The sequence below is a fragment of the Neovison vison genome, chromosome 2 (assembly GCF_020171115.1).
Source record: "Neovison vison isolate M4711 chromosome 2, ASM_NN_V1, whole genome shotgun sequence".
NCBI lineage: Eukaryota > Metazoa > Chordata > Mammalia > Carnivora > Mustelidae > Neogale > Neogale vison.
The window spans coordinates 101,385,728-101,403,188 of NC_058092.1; the positions used below are offsets into that span (position 1 = coordinate 101,385,728).

The 17,461-nt window shown below is 36.1% G+C and overlaps 1 protein-coding gene across 1 annotated transcript in view; it reads left to right on the top strand.

Annotated features, from left to right (window-relative positions):
• The window catches only part of MAN1A2 (mannosidase alpha class 1A member 2), a 187,683-nt gene that overhangs the window by 83,110 nt on the left and 87,112 nt on the right, over positions 1–17,461 (top strand). The window contains exon 6 of the mRNA XM_044239005.1: positions 9,317–9,411. Within this exon, the coding sequence (XP_044094940.1) occupies positions 9,317–9,411 (95 nt within the window). The remainder of the gene's footprint in view (positions 1–9,316; positions 9,412–17,461) is intronic.

A 17,461-nucleotide genomic window follows, 5' to 3' on the forward strand; every position in this document is an offset into this window, starting at 1 on the left:
ATCTAAAAGTAACAACATGGATACTTAAGAAATATTTAGAAAGATATTTTTTTGCAATAGTGTTTTTAGTAGCCAATATTTGAGAAGACCTGAATATTCATCTAGAGTGGAATGTTTGTATAAATTAATTCATTTCTCACTTATACAACCGTGAACCTAAGTTTGATATATTTTATCTAGGAAAAATATGCTTGATATATTCAATGACAAAAGCAAATTATAGACCTATAGTTGTAGTGTGGAGGGTGTGTGTGCCTGCTTGCGTGCGTGTGTGTATATATTCTGTTCATCTAGTTAGTTAGCCATTGCAGTATTTGGGGCAAGAAAAATGGCAGCTTGGATGCAGATGATTGTAGAAATGAGAGATTAAAGGATTTCAGGAGATTTGGGAGGTAAATTCCAAAGGATTGGGTGATACTTTGTAAGGGGTTATGAGTCAGAAGGAGGACTTGGTTCCATCTCCAGTTTAAGGGTTTTGGTACTGATGGCAGGACAATATTAGAAATTGAGCACTTTAAGAACATTGAATTGGGAGTGGAAGATCATCAATTCATTATAAGTATTTTGAGTTTGAGGGGATTTTGCTATATTTATGTGGAAGTAGGTAGTAAACAGATGTAATGGAGCTGGTGCTTATTGGAGAAGTCTTGATGTGAAATATAAATGTGGGGGTCAGCTGCTGTGTACCTGATAGTTGAAAGCAAGCACATGTGAAGTTGCTCAGGGAGACAATTTAGGATAGGAAACTAGGAAGAGGTTGGAATCAAGCCTGGAGGAACACAGCATTGAAGGTCAGATATAAGGAGGATGAGTCAGTAAGGAGGTAGGGAGATTGTGGGGTTACTGAACACAAGGGAGGGAAATATTTTAAGAAGGAACTGGTCAGTAATTGTTATACCCGAGTTTTTGCGTCCGAGGGACCACCAAGGAGCCAACACCAATGCAGTCACACGAGGGTTTATTTGACAAGCTTAAACTTGGGCCCAAGTATACCTGACAGAGTGGAATAGAGACTTGGACCCCGAACCAGATTATAGTCAGAGTTTTTAAAGGCAGGATAGGGGTGGACTGGGCAGTAGGTGAGGACAAAGGGGGTGTTCAGAAGGACTGTCAGGGTAAAGAAGACTATAAGGATATTGGAGGCCTGGTTATCGTTAAGCCAAGGCCGTTCTTCCCTCTGATGAGGCACCAACATGGAGACAATTGGGAGTTTCCTGGTAGAATGTTACATTTCTTCTATCAAGCATCCTTGTTGGTGAGATTTAGGTTTAACTTTATTTCCATTTTCTTCCGCCTCAGCCTCCTTCAGTTTTATGGAGGGGAGGGTGATGGTAGGGCTTGAGGAACTGAGTTTCTTGTCTCTGGAAGTTGGGCTATTGATAAGATAGCTTCTTTTTTGTAAATCAGTAGGACATTTGTAAACCAAGGGAGACTCCTGTCTTGCAGGATTGTGATCTCTGCAAGTTAACCATTTGTTTTTCTTTTAGGGCAGCCAGGGGTGTCTGAGGAATGTCACACATATTACCGAGAGGAGCCGGTGGAGAAGGGGTGCAAGATGCCAGCTTTTGCTTTGTCCTCCTTTGCCAGCCTTCTGCTCCCTCATCATAATGATCTGTGCTCAAGTGTGTGACTAATCATTAGCAAGATGCAGTTCAATGAAATGAGGGATACAGAAGCCATGTTGGAATAGGATGAGGAATGAGTGGGAGGAGAGGAAATGGATACAATAAATTGGATAGTTTTGTGAAAATTGCAAAGATACTTATTATGTTAGTAGCAGGAAAAGACAGAATAAAAATCTACTTAGCAATTGTATGTTCTTAGAGTAAGAAGGATGGAAATATATCATAATATTATTTGGTTCAGAATATAGGAGCTGTGTATGATTTTAAAAATTTTCATTTTCCTTCTTTTTAAATATATAACAAAATATGGATGATTTTTTTTTTCCATCAGGATCCAGTTAAGAGACAAACCATACCAATATTTGAACAGAGAGAATTTAATATACAGATTATTAACTAGGCACAAAGTCACCTAGGTAAGTGCTAGATTAAAAAGAATATTCTGAAGTATCATGGAGGTGCCTCCTACAGGGAGCAACCAGGGTTGAGGGAACATGGGGATGAGTTTTTAGTGACTAAATGTTAGAAACTGTAAGAGGAAGGGCCAAGCAGTGCTGAAATTCAGACCTCTGATGAAAGTGTGCTGGCAGGTTGGTGCTCTTGCTGCTGTCTTTCCAATGAGGGCAAGGTCATGAAGCTGGTTCTGCTAGCATCAGAAAAAAGTGGATTGCTGCTACAGGAAGACAGAGCTGCTGCTGATCTGAAGGGTTAGGAAAGCAAAGCACCATAGTGCCTGTGTCCCTGCACACTTCTGCCAGGAATACCAGGGGTACAAGGCCTTGACTGCTCTTTACTTAGGTCTTTAGGGTTATACTTGCAGGGATGAATTAAGGTCCTCAAATGGGCTTGCTTTCACTTACTGTAAAAGAGATTCTCTAAGCTCAGTGTTCTTTTTCTGCAACACAACCCATCATGTGTACAGGAATCCACCACAGACTCTTCGAATCTTCTCTCCTGAGATTTAGGTGGGGGTGCAGGTGGGGCAAGTACAGGCAGTGTAGATTAACTCAAATCTTTGGCTAATACTTTGCCATGAATAAAAGAGTCCTCTGGTCTCTGACCCACTAGTCAGAGATACTTATGACTCTATGGGTATTCATGAATAAATCTTACATTTCATTATGAGTTTAGATACTGTTTGCAGGCTCATTTTGAGGCAGAGGTGTGTACGAATATGTTAACCTGCAGTTTTGTAGTAACCTTCCCTTGATCCCTAAACACCTGTTTAGCCTTTAAGGATGTTCATGGTGATGATGAAAATTCATCCAGAATGCAATGTAGAGAGTCAAAAAGAGAAATTAAGAAAAAGGGTTGAGAGATATAAAATAATGAGAGGTTTCAAAGAATGTTTAGAAGTGTTAGACAGGTTTAATGGAATAAAGGATAGAGAATCAATATTTGAAAAGATATCAAGAATAAGGAGGAAATATTAAGGCTTCTAAAGAGAAAGGGCTGATTGCTTACAGAAGGAGGACAGCTGACAGCAGAGTGTCCAGTAGCAGTAGACACCTGAAGATGCTGGAGTGATATCTTTAGATCGCTAAGATAAAATAACTGCCAACTCAGATTGTTATATTAATCAAACTATCATTCAGAAGGGGTGGATGTAAGATACAGGACAAAGAGATGTGCAATGAATTAGTCAAATACTTGAGGAATTTAATTGTTGACTACAAAAAGTAAGATTAAATAATGAGAGGTGTAGAAATGTCTTTGTTTACATTTGTGTCTATATCAAGATGTCAGTAATCTCTGTCTTTATCTAATTAGTGAAATTGTCAAGCAAGAACATGGACTCTGGAGCTAGACTGTCTAGGATTAAATTCAGGCTTACCATTGACTGGTTATGTGACCTTGGGCAAATTAACTTACTTGTGTTAAACCTCAGTTTCCTACTCTGTAAAATGGAAGTAATGGTATATGTCTCATTGGGTTGTTGTGAGACAGTTAACAACAACGGTTAATATATATGTGTGTCATTATCATCATTGTTATCATCCCAACCTTTCTGTAGAATATCTTAAAAGTCTTAAAACGTTTGCATGTTAATGTCAGGTATTTTGGGGATATGAAGTTGGTATGGAAGAGAAAGAAGATAGTTACTTGTTTATTACAAATCTCAGGCATTCAACAGGCAATGAACAGAGTATATATGTAAGAGCCCACATACACGCACATGCGCTGTTACTGAGAATCGGTAAGGAGAGGAATAGAGCGTGGAAGGGGATCAGGAGGTTTTAATTTCAAATAAGATGGTCAGCGGGTATGTGCAAGGTTTACATTTGTATAGGGACCTGAAGGAGGTAGGAGAGGGCCATGAGCATGGCTTCTCCTGAAGGAGAAGAGAGAGCCTTTTTCTAAGAGCATTTTGTTGAAAGGAGCAGCAGATGAAAAGCCACTGAAGCAAAGCGCAAAAGCATAACGGACATTGTTAGAAAACAACTAAAACAATTAGTAGGGCTAAGTAGTTGTTGGAAGGGAAAGAAAGGAGAGAGTGAGGCATAGAAGTCTTAGAGGTTCATCGCTTGTAAAGATTTATAGCCTCTTAAAGGACTTCTCCTCCGAGTGAGATGGGGAGTCATTTGGGCATTCTGAACTCTTCACTTCTACATTCTCTGCTAGGTTGAAAACAGGCTGTGGGAGTATTACATTAGTAATTTAATTCAATAAAGAAACCAAAAGCATCCATGTTTCTTTTTTAAAATAATTTAAATTCACTTAATTAACATAAACTGTATTACTGGTTTCAGAGATTGAGGTCAGTGATTTATTAGTCTAGTATAATATGCAGTGCTCATTACATCATATGCCCTCCTTAATGCCCATCACCCAGTTGCCCCATCCCCCCACTACCTTCCCCTCAAGCAACCCTCAGTTTGTTTCCTGTGATTAAGAATCTCTTATGGTTTGTCTCCCTCCCTTATTTTATCATGTTTTATTTTCCTCTCTTCCCTAATGATCCTCTGTTTTGTTTCTTAAATTCCACTAGAGTGAGATCATGTGATAATTGTCTTATCTCTGATTGACTTATTTGGCTTAGTATAATACTCATTCTATCCACATCACTGCAAATGGCAAGATTCCCCTTGTTGATGGCTGTGTAATATTCCATCCCCCCATCTTCTTTATCCATTCATCTGTTGATGAACATCTGGGCTCTTTTTCCATAGTTTGGTTATTGGATATTGCTGCTATAAACACTGGGGTGCAGGTACCCCATCAGATCACTGCATTTTTATCTTTGGGTAAATACCCAGTACTGCAATTGCTGGGTTGCAGGGTAGGTCTATTTTCAACTTCTTGAGGTACTTCTGTGCTGTTTTCCAGAGTGGCTGCTCCAGCCTGCATTCCCACCAACAGTGTAGGTGGGTTCCCCTTTCTCTGAATCCTCACCAACATCTGTCGTTTCCTGACTGGTTGATTTTAGCCATTCTAACTGGTATGAGGTGGTATCTCACTGTGGTTTTGATTGCATTTCCCTGATGTTGAGTGAAGTTGAGCATCTTTTCCTGTGTCTGTTGGTCATTTGGATATCTTTGGAGAAAGGTCTGTTCATGTCTTCTGCCCATTTCTTGATTGGATTATTCTTTGGGTGTTGAGTTTGATAAATTCTTCATAGATTTTGGATACTAGCCCTTTATCTGATATGTCATTTGCAAATACCTCCTCCTATTCTGTCAGTTGTCTTTTGGTTTTGTTGACTGTTACTTTGCTGGCACCCATGGATTCTAATATCACTTCCCTCCTCAAGAATCTACAGTGGTTCTCTGTGTTTTCGGTTATGTTACTTTAAGTTTCATCAGTTTTATTTTTAAAGCTCTTTGTAATTTTGCCACATTGTATCTGTTTAACCCTATTTCTTCTGATTCTTCCACACCTAGGAATAGTTCTTCCAGTATTAATTCTTCTAAACCTAGAACTAGTTTTAGTTTCATTGCCTACCATTATTTTCTGGTAAAAATAACTGGGAGATTTTACGTAATGTACACATTGAACATTTATATAATGTACACATAATTGAACACACAAATGTTTTTTCTATGAATAAGTGAAATGTTGTAGAGTCTTAATAAAATTGAGCCTCTTAAACATGAATAATTGAATTGCTCTCATTATCTTATCCATTAGGAATTACAGTAAAGTAGGCAGGATCTGTTTTACCTAGTGGTTTATTACAGGGTTCTGATAGTTAACTGAATCTTGGGGCAGGCCATGGACATGAAACACTTTTTTGTTATATACCTTAGAACCATACAGTCAGGAGAAATGCCCAAGCGTGCCCTACCTTGTATCTCATCCATTGCCTTTATTACCTGCATGGTCTCTATGAAGATGGGGTCCAGTCAAGAGAACTTCAGTTAGAGCCATCACAGGAGATCAGATACCTTAACCATGATGCTTGTAAGGCCACTGCCTCAGATCACTTACTTTCTCCTTCCAAATGCTGCATATTTAAGTATGCTCGGCAGAGGCTTTGCCATATGTTGAACTGTAGGTGGAGTGGACTCCGGGAAATGTTATGTAGTTTTCCATCCTCTGCAGTGTTTGAAGGTGTGCTTGAAAAGAGATTTGAATGAGTGTTGAGTTATCTACTGCATTTATAATAAAGGAAATGAAAATAAAAATGACACCAGAATCTTCTTTTTCAAGTACAGATCTTCCTTGATTTACAATAGGGTTACATCCTGATAAACCCATCGAAATTTGAAAATATTGTAAATTGAAAATGCACTTAATACACTTAATCTAGCAGTGTAGCTTAGCCTAGTCTACCTGAAATGTGATCAGAACACTTCCATTAGCCTACAGTTGTGCAAAATCATAACACAAAGCCTACTTAATAATAAAGTGCTGAATATCTGCTGTAGTTTATTGAATGCTATACTGAAAGTGAAAGGATGGCTGTCTGGTACAGAATGGTTGGAAGTATATTGGTTGTTTACTTTCGTGATTCCATGGCTGGCCGGGACCTGTGATTCACTGCCTATGCCCAGTATCATGAGGGAGTATCCACCACATTTCTCTAGCCTGGGAAAAGATAAAAATTTGTAGTTGGTTTCTACTGAATGCATATCACTTTCACACCATTGTAAAGCCGAAAAATTGTAAGGTGTCCATCATTTGGTTGGGCCATTGTAAATTGGGGACTTTATGAGATAGGTGGCAATTAAAATTGCTAACTTTTGTGTTAACAAGAACACAGGGAAATGGCTACTCATACTTCCAGGTAAGAATATAAATTAGTAAAACGCACGGAAGGCAAATTGGCACTAACTGTCGAAATTACAGATGAATACACCCATTGATACTTCATTTCCCATTTTGGAATTTATCTTATATAGTCACATAGTTTGGAGACATATATCTGTCACATAGGGGACTGACTAAATAAATTCCAGTATATCCATACAAGGAGAAATTCTGCAGCCACTAAAGAAAAGGTCGTTACTTTAGTGGACAGATTTGGAAAGATCTCCAAGGTACCATGAAGTGGAAGAAGCAAGTTCAGAATAGAGCATGTAGTAGTCCATGTTTGAGAAAGACAAAGACAAAAACTGTGTGTGTGCGCGCGTGCCCGTAACAGGATTTCTACTTCTGGGAGGGTCAGAAAATGAGGATTTAATGTGACAAGGCTAGGGGCCATGCACATTGTGGAACTGATTGAGCACAAAATATTTACTAGATATTTAAGAACCTGAAGCTGTTTGTGTTGTTGAAGGAACTGGGTGGTTGAGAAATAGGACTGGAAAAGAGACTTATTTTCTTACTTCGATACATTTTGAATTTTGCATGCCAAAAAATAATGTGTTTTAATGTGTTTTAAATATTGCTGTTGCCTCCAAAATATGTTTCTGAAAATAGGGTATGTAGGGCAATGATTTATCTAACATTGAAGAGTTTGTATATTTGTGAAGAAATTAAGACAAGTACACTATATAAGGAAATTGTTCTCGGTGATATAAATATTAGGGATTGAGGGTGTTGTGTATTATAACTGGTTACTATATGTGTTATCTGTTACTAATAGTGTAAAGAAGGTGAAAATTAGAAACTGTCTTTGGGAAATTTACTCCTAGAAGTGAAATGAGAATGCTTTCTACTTAGAAAATGTTTATATTTGTAAGTCATTTTACCATTTTGACTATCAGTTTTTATATGTAGAAAAGATATAATATAAAAATATGTGATTAATAAATCCATAATATTAATATTAGGTAAGACCTTAGTCCTTTTCATCTTCATGGTAAACATAAGCAGTACTGCTGTTCACTATATAATGCAACTTGACTTTTGTATTATATAAATGTTAATATAAAGAGAACAGTTTATATTTGCTTTTCTGAATTAATGAGATGAATATGAGAAAATTATTAAAACTTTAACCTTAAATTGTTACATTTTTCATTGAGACTTTTGTGCCAAAATAGGTATTCAAGGAAATGGTAAATTGTTGATGTATGAGAATATCTAATTAAAAGTTGTGCAAAGAGGTTTTGCATCATTTAAGAAACCTTGCAAAACATCTTAATGTCATATTTCTTTGTCAGCTTGCACATATTTCTAATACCTTCAACCCCCAATAATGTTGGGGTGCTTTGTTCAATGTAACCTCAGTGTAGAACTTTGATCCATTCCAGACCGTCAACTACTTACTTATTTGAAGGATCTAATATATTATCAAAAACATTTGACTGCAGTGAAGAGATGGGAGCTTAAGTATCTGATCAGTTTGGAATCAACTGGAGAAAAGATAGGCTTGAAGCATATAGGAGAACATATTCCTTATAATTGGATATTATGACCCAGTCTCAGTTTGGAGCCTCTATGTCAAAGGTCTCCAAAGTGATCTCTCTGGGTATTCCAAGAATATTAGAAATTTTACTATATATATTTTGGTGGTAGTACATGATTTTAAAAGTTTGGAAATCACTGATATTAAGGCAATTTATTGTTTTGGTACCCAGAATCACAGTAATTAGGACTGAGGGGTGAAGCATTTATTACTCTCCAAGTAAATTTGGAATGCGAACTGAAACCTTTTCTTTCTTTCTTCCTTTTTTTAAGATTTTATTTAACAGAGAGAGATTGAGATCACAAGTAGGCAGAGAGGCAGACAGAGAGGAGGAAGCAGGCTTCCTGCTGAGCGGAGAGCCCAGTGTGGCGCTCCATCCCAGAACCCTGGGATCATGACCTGAGCCAAAGGCAGAGGCTTTAACCCACTGAGCCACCCAGGCTACCTGAAACCTTTTCTTTTTAATAATGTGGACAAACCTTTACAGAAAATGTTGAGATGTAACATGTTTTTAGTATCTCAAGAACACTTATCCAAATTGGTTGCATCTTTTTGTTTTAATATTTGTACTAAGCTTAAATACCATTGTATGGATATTTCATAACCTGACGTTTTCTCTAAGACTTTTGCCATCTGAAAATACAGGTAATATTAACACCAAAACCATATCCTTCCCTTTCAGTAATTATAATTTCAGGATATTACACACTGGTAGTTTTCCTCAGTATCTAGTTTATAAACATCTTCTCTGATTGCTGTATCCTCCATGGTATGAAAGAGATGCCATTATTCCCCCTTGGACTTCTTCCCCAAGATCAGCAGATGATAATGGCTATAATTTATGAATGGGTGGCTCTAAATTTTTTTTATAAAAAATGTTTTTATGTTTTCATCTCAGATATTCAAGATTAAAGCAGTTCAACTGGCTGAGAAACTCCTTCCTGCCTTCAACACGCCTACTGGGATTCCTTGGGCAATGGTGAATCTGAAAAGGTAAATTTTTTATTCCTATTCTGAAAGAATTAGATTAACTTAATGTTAGAAATTTCTAACAATCTTCTAACAATCTTCTGCCACCATACTTTCTAAGACTTAAGTTGTTTTTCTCTCACTATATATGCAGAAATATATTTCTTTAAAGCATTCTTTTTTTTTTTTGAGTGCTTTACTTTTTCACAGTTCACTTGCCATAACTCTATTCCAGTTTCTCCAAGGCTATTTCTTTTCCTCACCTGTTTGTTTCTTTAATTTGCTTATTCATTTCCATTTTGTGCTATAATGGATTCAGAGTGCTTTCCCTCTCTAATTTTTTGTACACTATCTGTTGATCTTCTTCTAAGTCAAAATGGAACTCAAATATGCGTTAAAATCTGGGCTTCCTATTGCTGAATGATAAAGACAGAACTAACTCATGATGTTGACTAAAGGGTCCCTATTATTGTATTTGTACTATTGATGTTCAAAGTGAACTCAGCATTCTTTGCACTTTGTTTCATTCTGATAGAAAACACTGTTCACTTAAATGAAATTTAAGGTTAATTTTAGGTTAACTTTTTAAATCATGCAAAGGTATATAATTAATATTTAAAAAATTGAATAATGTCAACATATTTAACTTGCATTGAAATAATTTATGCTGACAGAAATTTTTGCCACTTTGGTTTTTCTCCAAATGAAATTTATTATTGCTCTTAATGTTAGAGCTTGGGAATTACATGAAAATTTGACTCTTGTTCTCCTTACCTGCAGGCCCTTTAGAATAAAAGTTAGGAGAATTTATTTTTCTGGAGTTGTGATTCTATGCCAGCCATATCTGAAAAACCAATCTATTTTAGTCACTTCTTTGTAATGGAGAGTTATAGAGTTTAGATTTCCACTGAGAAATTTTTTTCCACTGAAAAAAATACTGAGAAATTAGTATTTAATACTGAACATTAAATTTAACTTTACTCTTCTCCAGTTTCATGCACTATATATAATATAAATTACCTTCTTGCGAGGGGAATAAGTTGACTGGAGTTCCAGAGCAACCTGCACAAAAGGAAATGGCCAAATGATGTAAATGCACCTATTCTCATTCTTAGTTTTATGGCAGATTTTCTGATGTTTCCTTCAGCACCATTGCCAGAATCCTATAACTTTCTTACATAAGAAATTTAATTTAGGGGCATCTGGGTGGTTCAGTGGGTTAAAGCTTCTGCCTTCGGCTCAGGTCATGATCCCAGGGTCCTGGGATCGAGCCCGGCATCAGGCTCTCGGCTCAGCAGGGAGCCTGCTTCCCTTCCTCTCTCTCTGCCTGCCTCTCTGCCTACTTGCGATCTCTGTCTTTCAAATAAATAAATAAAATCTTTTAAAAAATTTTAATTTAAAATTTAATTCTGAGATGAAGAAAGGATGCAGGACTTCTTTTTGTCTCTGTGGAAGAAAAAAATCTAGCTTACATCACAAAACTTCAAACCCAGATTGAGATGAAAGTAGAAAGGTATTCAACAGTCATGTCTTGAACATTTTTATAAATTTAATTTTCATTTAGCTTCTTCATATGTATTCATACAAATACATATCTTATTTAGTTTCTAGATCATAAATGTAATTATTTACCTATTTTTTCAGAGTTTTTTTTTTTTCTTCTTTCTCTTTTGTTGAGGTCTGCCGGTGTCTTACACATAGACTTTTCTCTCCTCTCTTGCTGCCTGAAAGCCAACCCATGTTAACAACCAGGCATATTTATCTTCTATAATATGATACAGCATACAGAAACACAAGCATGTTCTGGTGCAGCTTTTTAAAATTTTGTATGGGTTTTTTGGATGGTTGTTTTTGTGCCTCTTATTTTTCTTAAGTTATTTCTCATTAGTGTTTCTTGGAAGTACTCTTCCAGATCATCTGATACAGATCTGAATCAGTCTTTGCAATGACTACGTAGTGAAACATACTGTAATACATTGGTTATAATGTTATACCGTAATTTATTCCATCATTTCCGTATCAGTGATGTTTGTTTGTTATTTTGCTACCATAAACTTTGTTACAACAGTATCCTATTAAATAGGTCCTTGTATAATGGGGATTTTTTCTCTGAAAGTGATTCTCAAGAATATGATTGCTGTATCAGAGACTGGGTGTGTCTTTTTATTCTCAGGTGTGGGATTGCTGGATCAAAGGGTATATGCATTTTATGTTTAGTAGTATTCCCAAAATGTTGTCCAAAAAGACTTTATTTCATCATATTTCTACCTATAATGTGTAAGATACCTAAATGTCTTTAGGTGTTTAAGTTCTTTTTAATTTTTGATAGATTGATAACTCTGAAGTGCTACTCATTGTTATCTTCATTTGTATTTTCTGGTTAGTGAATTTGAACATCCTTTTCATAAATATATTGGACATTTAAATGTACTTTTTTGCTTTATTTATAATTTTTTATTCATACGTTTTAAATTTTTATATATTCAAATAAATCTTTTTAAACTTTTGGGTTTATAATTTTTGTTAAGGTTGTCTCCATCTGTATTTTATAAGTCTTCTGGATTTCTGTTAAAGGTTTCTATAATATGCTTTTTTTAAAAAAATTTATTTTTTATTTATTTTCAGCATAACAGTATTCATTATTTTTGCACCACATCCAGTGTTCCATGCAATCCATGCCCTTTACAGAAAATTTCATCAAGTATGTAGATGTTTCATCAGTTGCCTTTGCCAGGTTCAGGATGTTCGGCTCTCTCCCTATTTCACTTAAATTTTTGTCATGAATGTGTGTTGAATGTTGCCACATACTCTTTTTCTTCATCTGTGAGATGATAACATTTTTCACCTTTGTTCTGTTAATGTGGTAAATTATCTGTGGATTTTCAAATGTTAAACCAACTTTGAATTCCTGGGATAATCCTTCGCCATAATGTATTATCCTCTTTATATTTAGCTGTATTTGGTATTAGAGTTATCTGCCTTCATAAAATGAAGTGGAAAATAATCTTCCTTTATTTTCTGAAAGCATTTGTGTTGTATTAGTGTTACTTTTTAAATGTTTGATAGATTTACCTAAGCAACTACCTGGGCTGAAAATTTGATTTGTGGGAAGGTTTTTAATAGCAAATTCAACTTTCATATATATACATATAATATATATATATGGGTATTCACATTTTGTATCAATTTTAGTTGATAGTATTCTTAAGGAATTTCTCCATTTCATGGAAGTTATAAAACTTCTCAGTGTGCAATTATACATATTACTTTCTTATGCCTCTCATTTTCTAGGCTTTGTAGTGATAATCCCTCTTTCATTCCTGATACTGGTAATTTGTTTTCTCTTTTTATCAATCTAGGTAGGCATTTATTAATTTTGTTAATCTTTTCAAAGAACTAATGTTTGTCTTTAACTGCATTTAGTAACGTTAACTCTGTTAGTTTTCTGTTTCATTATTTTTACTTTTTCCTTCCTTAGAGTTATTTAGCTCTTTTTAAAAAGCTTTTTTTTTTTTTTTTTAAAGATTTTATTATTTATTTGACAGAGAGAGATCACAAATAGGCAGAGAGGCAGGCAGAGAGAGAGAGAGAGGAGGAAGCAGGCTCCCTGCTGAGCAGAGAGCCCGATGCGGGACTCGATCCCAGGACCCTGAGATCATGACCTGAGCCGAAGGCAGCGGCTTAACCCACTGAGCCACCCAGGCGCCCTAAAAAGCTTTTTACATTGGAATTCTAGGTATTTGATTTTTATATTTTTCTTTTTTTTCCTAATAAGCTTTTTTTCTATAAGAATTTTACTTATTTGTTTATCTGTTGCTTTCTTTTCCTATAAGAATTTTAAACTGTAAATTTCCCTTTAATGACCGAGGTATTTTAATTTTTTTTTTTCATTATTACTCAGTTAAAAAATTTTATAATTTTCCTTAGGATATCTTCTATAAAAGTCACTTATTTCTAATGGTGTTGTTTAGTTTGCCAAATTTTAGAAACAGGAAGATAGCTTAGCTATCTTTTTTTTTAAAGATTTTATTTATATGAGAGAGAGTATGTATGCCTGTGTATAAGGGCAGGGGCAGAAGGAATGTGGAGAAGCATACTCCCTGCTGGGCAGGGAACCCAACATGGGGCTCATTCCCAGGACCCTGAGATCCTGACCTGAGCTTAAAGGCAGGTGCTTAACCAACTGAGCCACCCAGGCATTCCTTATATATCTTATTGTTTTGATTTCTAATTTAATTGTGATCATAAAGGATACTCTGTATAATTTAAATCAATTTAAACCTCTTGTGCTTGTTTATGACTCAGCTTGTGGTCTTTTTTGGCAAATACACTTGAATCTGTATTTTGCAGTTGGTGGGGTAATGTTTTATAAATATTAGGTTAAGCTAGTTGATGATGGTGTTTAGCTATCTGTCTTTCCTGATTTTTAATTACTTTAATTAACTTAATGAAGTTAATGATATACTTTTTTATTTCTGTCAGGTTTTTGCTTCCTGTATTTTGAGGCTTTACTTTTTGGTACTTACATATTTATGATACATCTTTCTGATGACTTCACCCTTTTATCATTATGATGTGCCCCTCTTCATCTCTGGTAATATTTTTACTTCGGAGTTTGTTTGATCGATGCTAATATAGCTGCTCCCCCATTCTTATGGTTACTGCTTTTTTGGTGTATCCTTTTAATTTTCAACCTAACTGTATCATAGTTTTAGTCCTTTTGGAGACAGCATGAGTTGGATTTTGCCAGTATGAAAATACTAGACCATTAACATGTAGTTATTGATGCAATCTGATTTAAATTCTCTGTTTACCCTTCCTTCATTTCTTCTGTCCTAATTTTTGAATTGGTAAATGTTTTAGAATTCTCTTTTGGTTTATTTATTAGTGTTCTTATTTAATACATTTTTGGAGTGGTTGCTATCGAAATCACACCGTACATAATTAATTTTCCATTTAACAGTTAATATTGTACTACTTATGTGCAGTTACTTTTTTTTTTTTTTTAAAGATTTTATTTATTTATTTGACAGAGAGAAATCACAAGTAGGCAGAGAGGCAGGCAGAGAGAGAGAGGGAAGCAGGCTCCCTGCTGAGCAGAGAGCCCGATGCGGGACTCGATCCCAGGACTCCGAGATCATGACCTGAGCCGAAGGCAGCGGCTTAACCCACTGAGCCACCCAGGCGCCCCGTGCAGTTACTTTTTAAATGCCTCTTTTTAAATGTGCAGTATTATTTCTGCTTTATCTGTCCATTTTTATCCTGTCTTCCATCCTTTATATGCCATAGTTGTGAAGTGAATTGCATTTAATACACTCTAAATCTCAAAATACATTGTTAAAATATTAAATAGATCTATTTACTTTATAGAATGGAGGGGATTAGCCAGTGCTCTTCATTTCTCTTTGTAGATCTGATCTTTAATCTGATACCACTTCATTTCAGCCTAAAGAACTTTAGTTAGCATTTCTTTGTAGTGTTCATCTCTAGGGGTGAATTCTCACTGTATTCTTTGAGAAGTTTTTACTTTGCATTTATTCTCAAAGAATTTTTTTTTTTTTTTTTTTTTTTAGTGAATGTTAAACTTGTGATTGGTGAATTTTTCTTTCTACACCTTAAAAACATTGTTTTTCTCTCATCTGTTTTCCATTGTTTCTGATAAGTCAGAATTTAAATGATTTTTGTCCTCTGTGTGTGTGTGTATACATACTGTCTTTTTTTCCCTTCTGAATACTTTTAAGGTTTTTTTTTTTCTTTATTCTTGGTTTTCAGTGTTTTGACTAAAATATGCCTCTTAGTGTTTCCTCTAAAAGGAAAGTTCCTTTTTGTTGTTGTTTCTTCTGTATCCTCCTTAGGCTTTGCTGATGAACATGTTGAATCTGAATGTTTGGGTCTTTCATTACATACATATAAGTGGTAAAATTTTGGCCACTAATTCTTCAAATGTTTTTTCCTGCCCTATTCTTTTTGTTTTGTTTTGTTTTGTTTTATTTTGTTTTTTTAAAGAGATTTTATTTATTTATTTGACAGAGAGAGATCCCAAGTAGGCAGAACTGCAGGCAGAGAGAGAGGAAGGGAAGCAGGCTCCCTGCTGAGCAGAGAGCCCAGTGCGGGACTCGATCCCAGGACCCTGAGATCATGATCTGAGCCGAAGGCAGTGGCTTAACCCACTGAACCACCCAGGCGCCCTCCTGCCCTATTCTTTATCTCCATCTCCTTCTGAATTTCATTTACTTGTATTTCAGAATTTGTATTTCTGTCTCAGAGGTACCTGAAGCCTTTGTTTATATTTTTCAGTCTTTTTTTTTTTCCTGTTTTCTTCAGACTGAGTAATTTCCATTAATCTATCTTCATGTTCACTGACTCTTATGTTGCTCTAATCTGCTCTTAAGCCCATCTAGCAGAATCTTTAGAATTTTGATCTGATGCTCTCTCATTCTGAGATAGAGATTTTGTCTTTTCATTCACTGTGAACACATTTTCTCTATTTCATGAAGTTGCATTAGAATATCTGACTTAAAGTCTTAGTATTCTAATACCTGGGTAATCTTGGAATTGGTCTTGGTTGGTTATCTTTTCACTTGAGGCTAGGTAACATTTTGATTAATCCTGGATATTCTGAAAGTTCTGTTGTGGAAATTCTGGATTCTGTTATAATTTTCACAGGGGTTGTGTGTGTTTGTGTGTATGTGTGTGTGTGTGAGAGAGAGAGAAAGAGAGAGATTGAGATTAAGTAATTGTTTTACTTCTTAGTTGGATTCAAACATCAAACAGTGTCTCAGTTCATTCATTTCTTTATCTTTAACTGGTTTGCTTTGAGTCTGTTTGCAAGCATTAATGATTCACTTGGCAACCAGAGACAAAGACTTCATATTACAGAACTAGAGGCTTCCTTTCTCTTGTTCTCTCTCTTCCCCAGGACTTTTTCTTCCTTCTTTTTTTAGTAGCTGTAATTACTCAAAAATTGGTGTCTGATTCTTTTTTTTTTTTAAAGATTTTATTTATTTATTTGACAGAGAGAAATCACAAGTAGACGGAGAGGCAGGCAGAGAGAGAGAGAGAGAGGGAAGCAGTCTCCCTGCTGAGCAGAGAGCCCGATTCGGGACTCAATCCCAGGACCCTGAGATCATGACCTGAGCCGAAGGCAGCGGCCCAACCCACTGAGCCACCCAGGCGCCCCTGGTATCTGATTCTTTAAGACACCAGTTTTCTTTCTTTTTTTTTTTTTTTAAAGATTTTATTTATTTATTTGAGAGAGAGAGACAGTGAGAGAGAGCACGAGCGAGGAGAAGGTCAGAGAGCGAAGCAGACTCCCCATGGAGCTGGGAGCCTGATGCGGGACTCGATCCCGGGACTCCAGGATCACGCCCTGAGCCGAAGGCAGTCGTCCAGCCAACTGAGCCACTCAGGTGTCCCAAGACACCAGTTTTCTATCAGATTTTCACTCTTCTGCCTATATGGGCTTTAGATTTTGGGATAAGAGCTATGAGAAAGTATGAAACTTAATCTCATGCTAGCCTGTTTTTGCTAGTTTCCACTGTCCTTGGAATCTGACCACTTTTGTTTATTATTCAGGGACTTTAGGCCATTGTCATTTTGTATTTTGTTCAGAGGTTATAACTTTTTTCTGCAGGAGAGACTAGTTCAGTCATTAGTAGATTTCAGGGGTCACAATGAGAGCAGAAATTAGAAAAATTTTGTTAGGTTTTATGCATAGATTCTTTGTTATTAAAAGTGCTGGAGGGGCATCTGGGTGGCTCAGTCAGTTAAGTGTCCAGCTGTTGATATCAGCTCAGGTCATGATCTAATGGTCCTGAGAGCAAACTCCATATGAGGCTCCATTCTCAGAGTGGAGTCTGGTTGAGATTCTCTCTCTCCCTCTGCCCCTCCCCCCTGCTTGTTCTTGCTTTCTCTCAAATAAAATCTTTTAAAAAAATGCTATAAAATGGTATTTATAAGTTTTTATTCTTTACTGCTAGAATATAGAATATAGCTGTTTTGTAAACTTATTCTGAATTCAGGGGCACCTGGGTGGCTCAGTGGGTTAAAGCCTCTGCCTTCGGCTCTGGTCGTG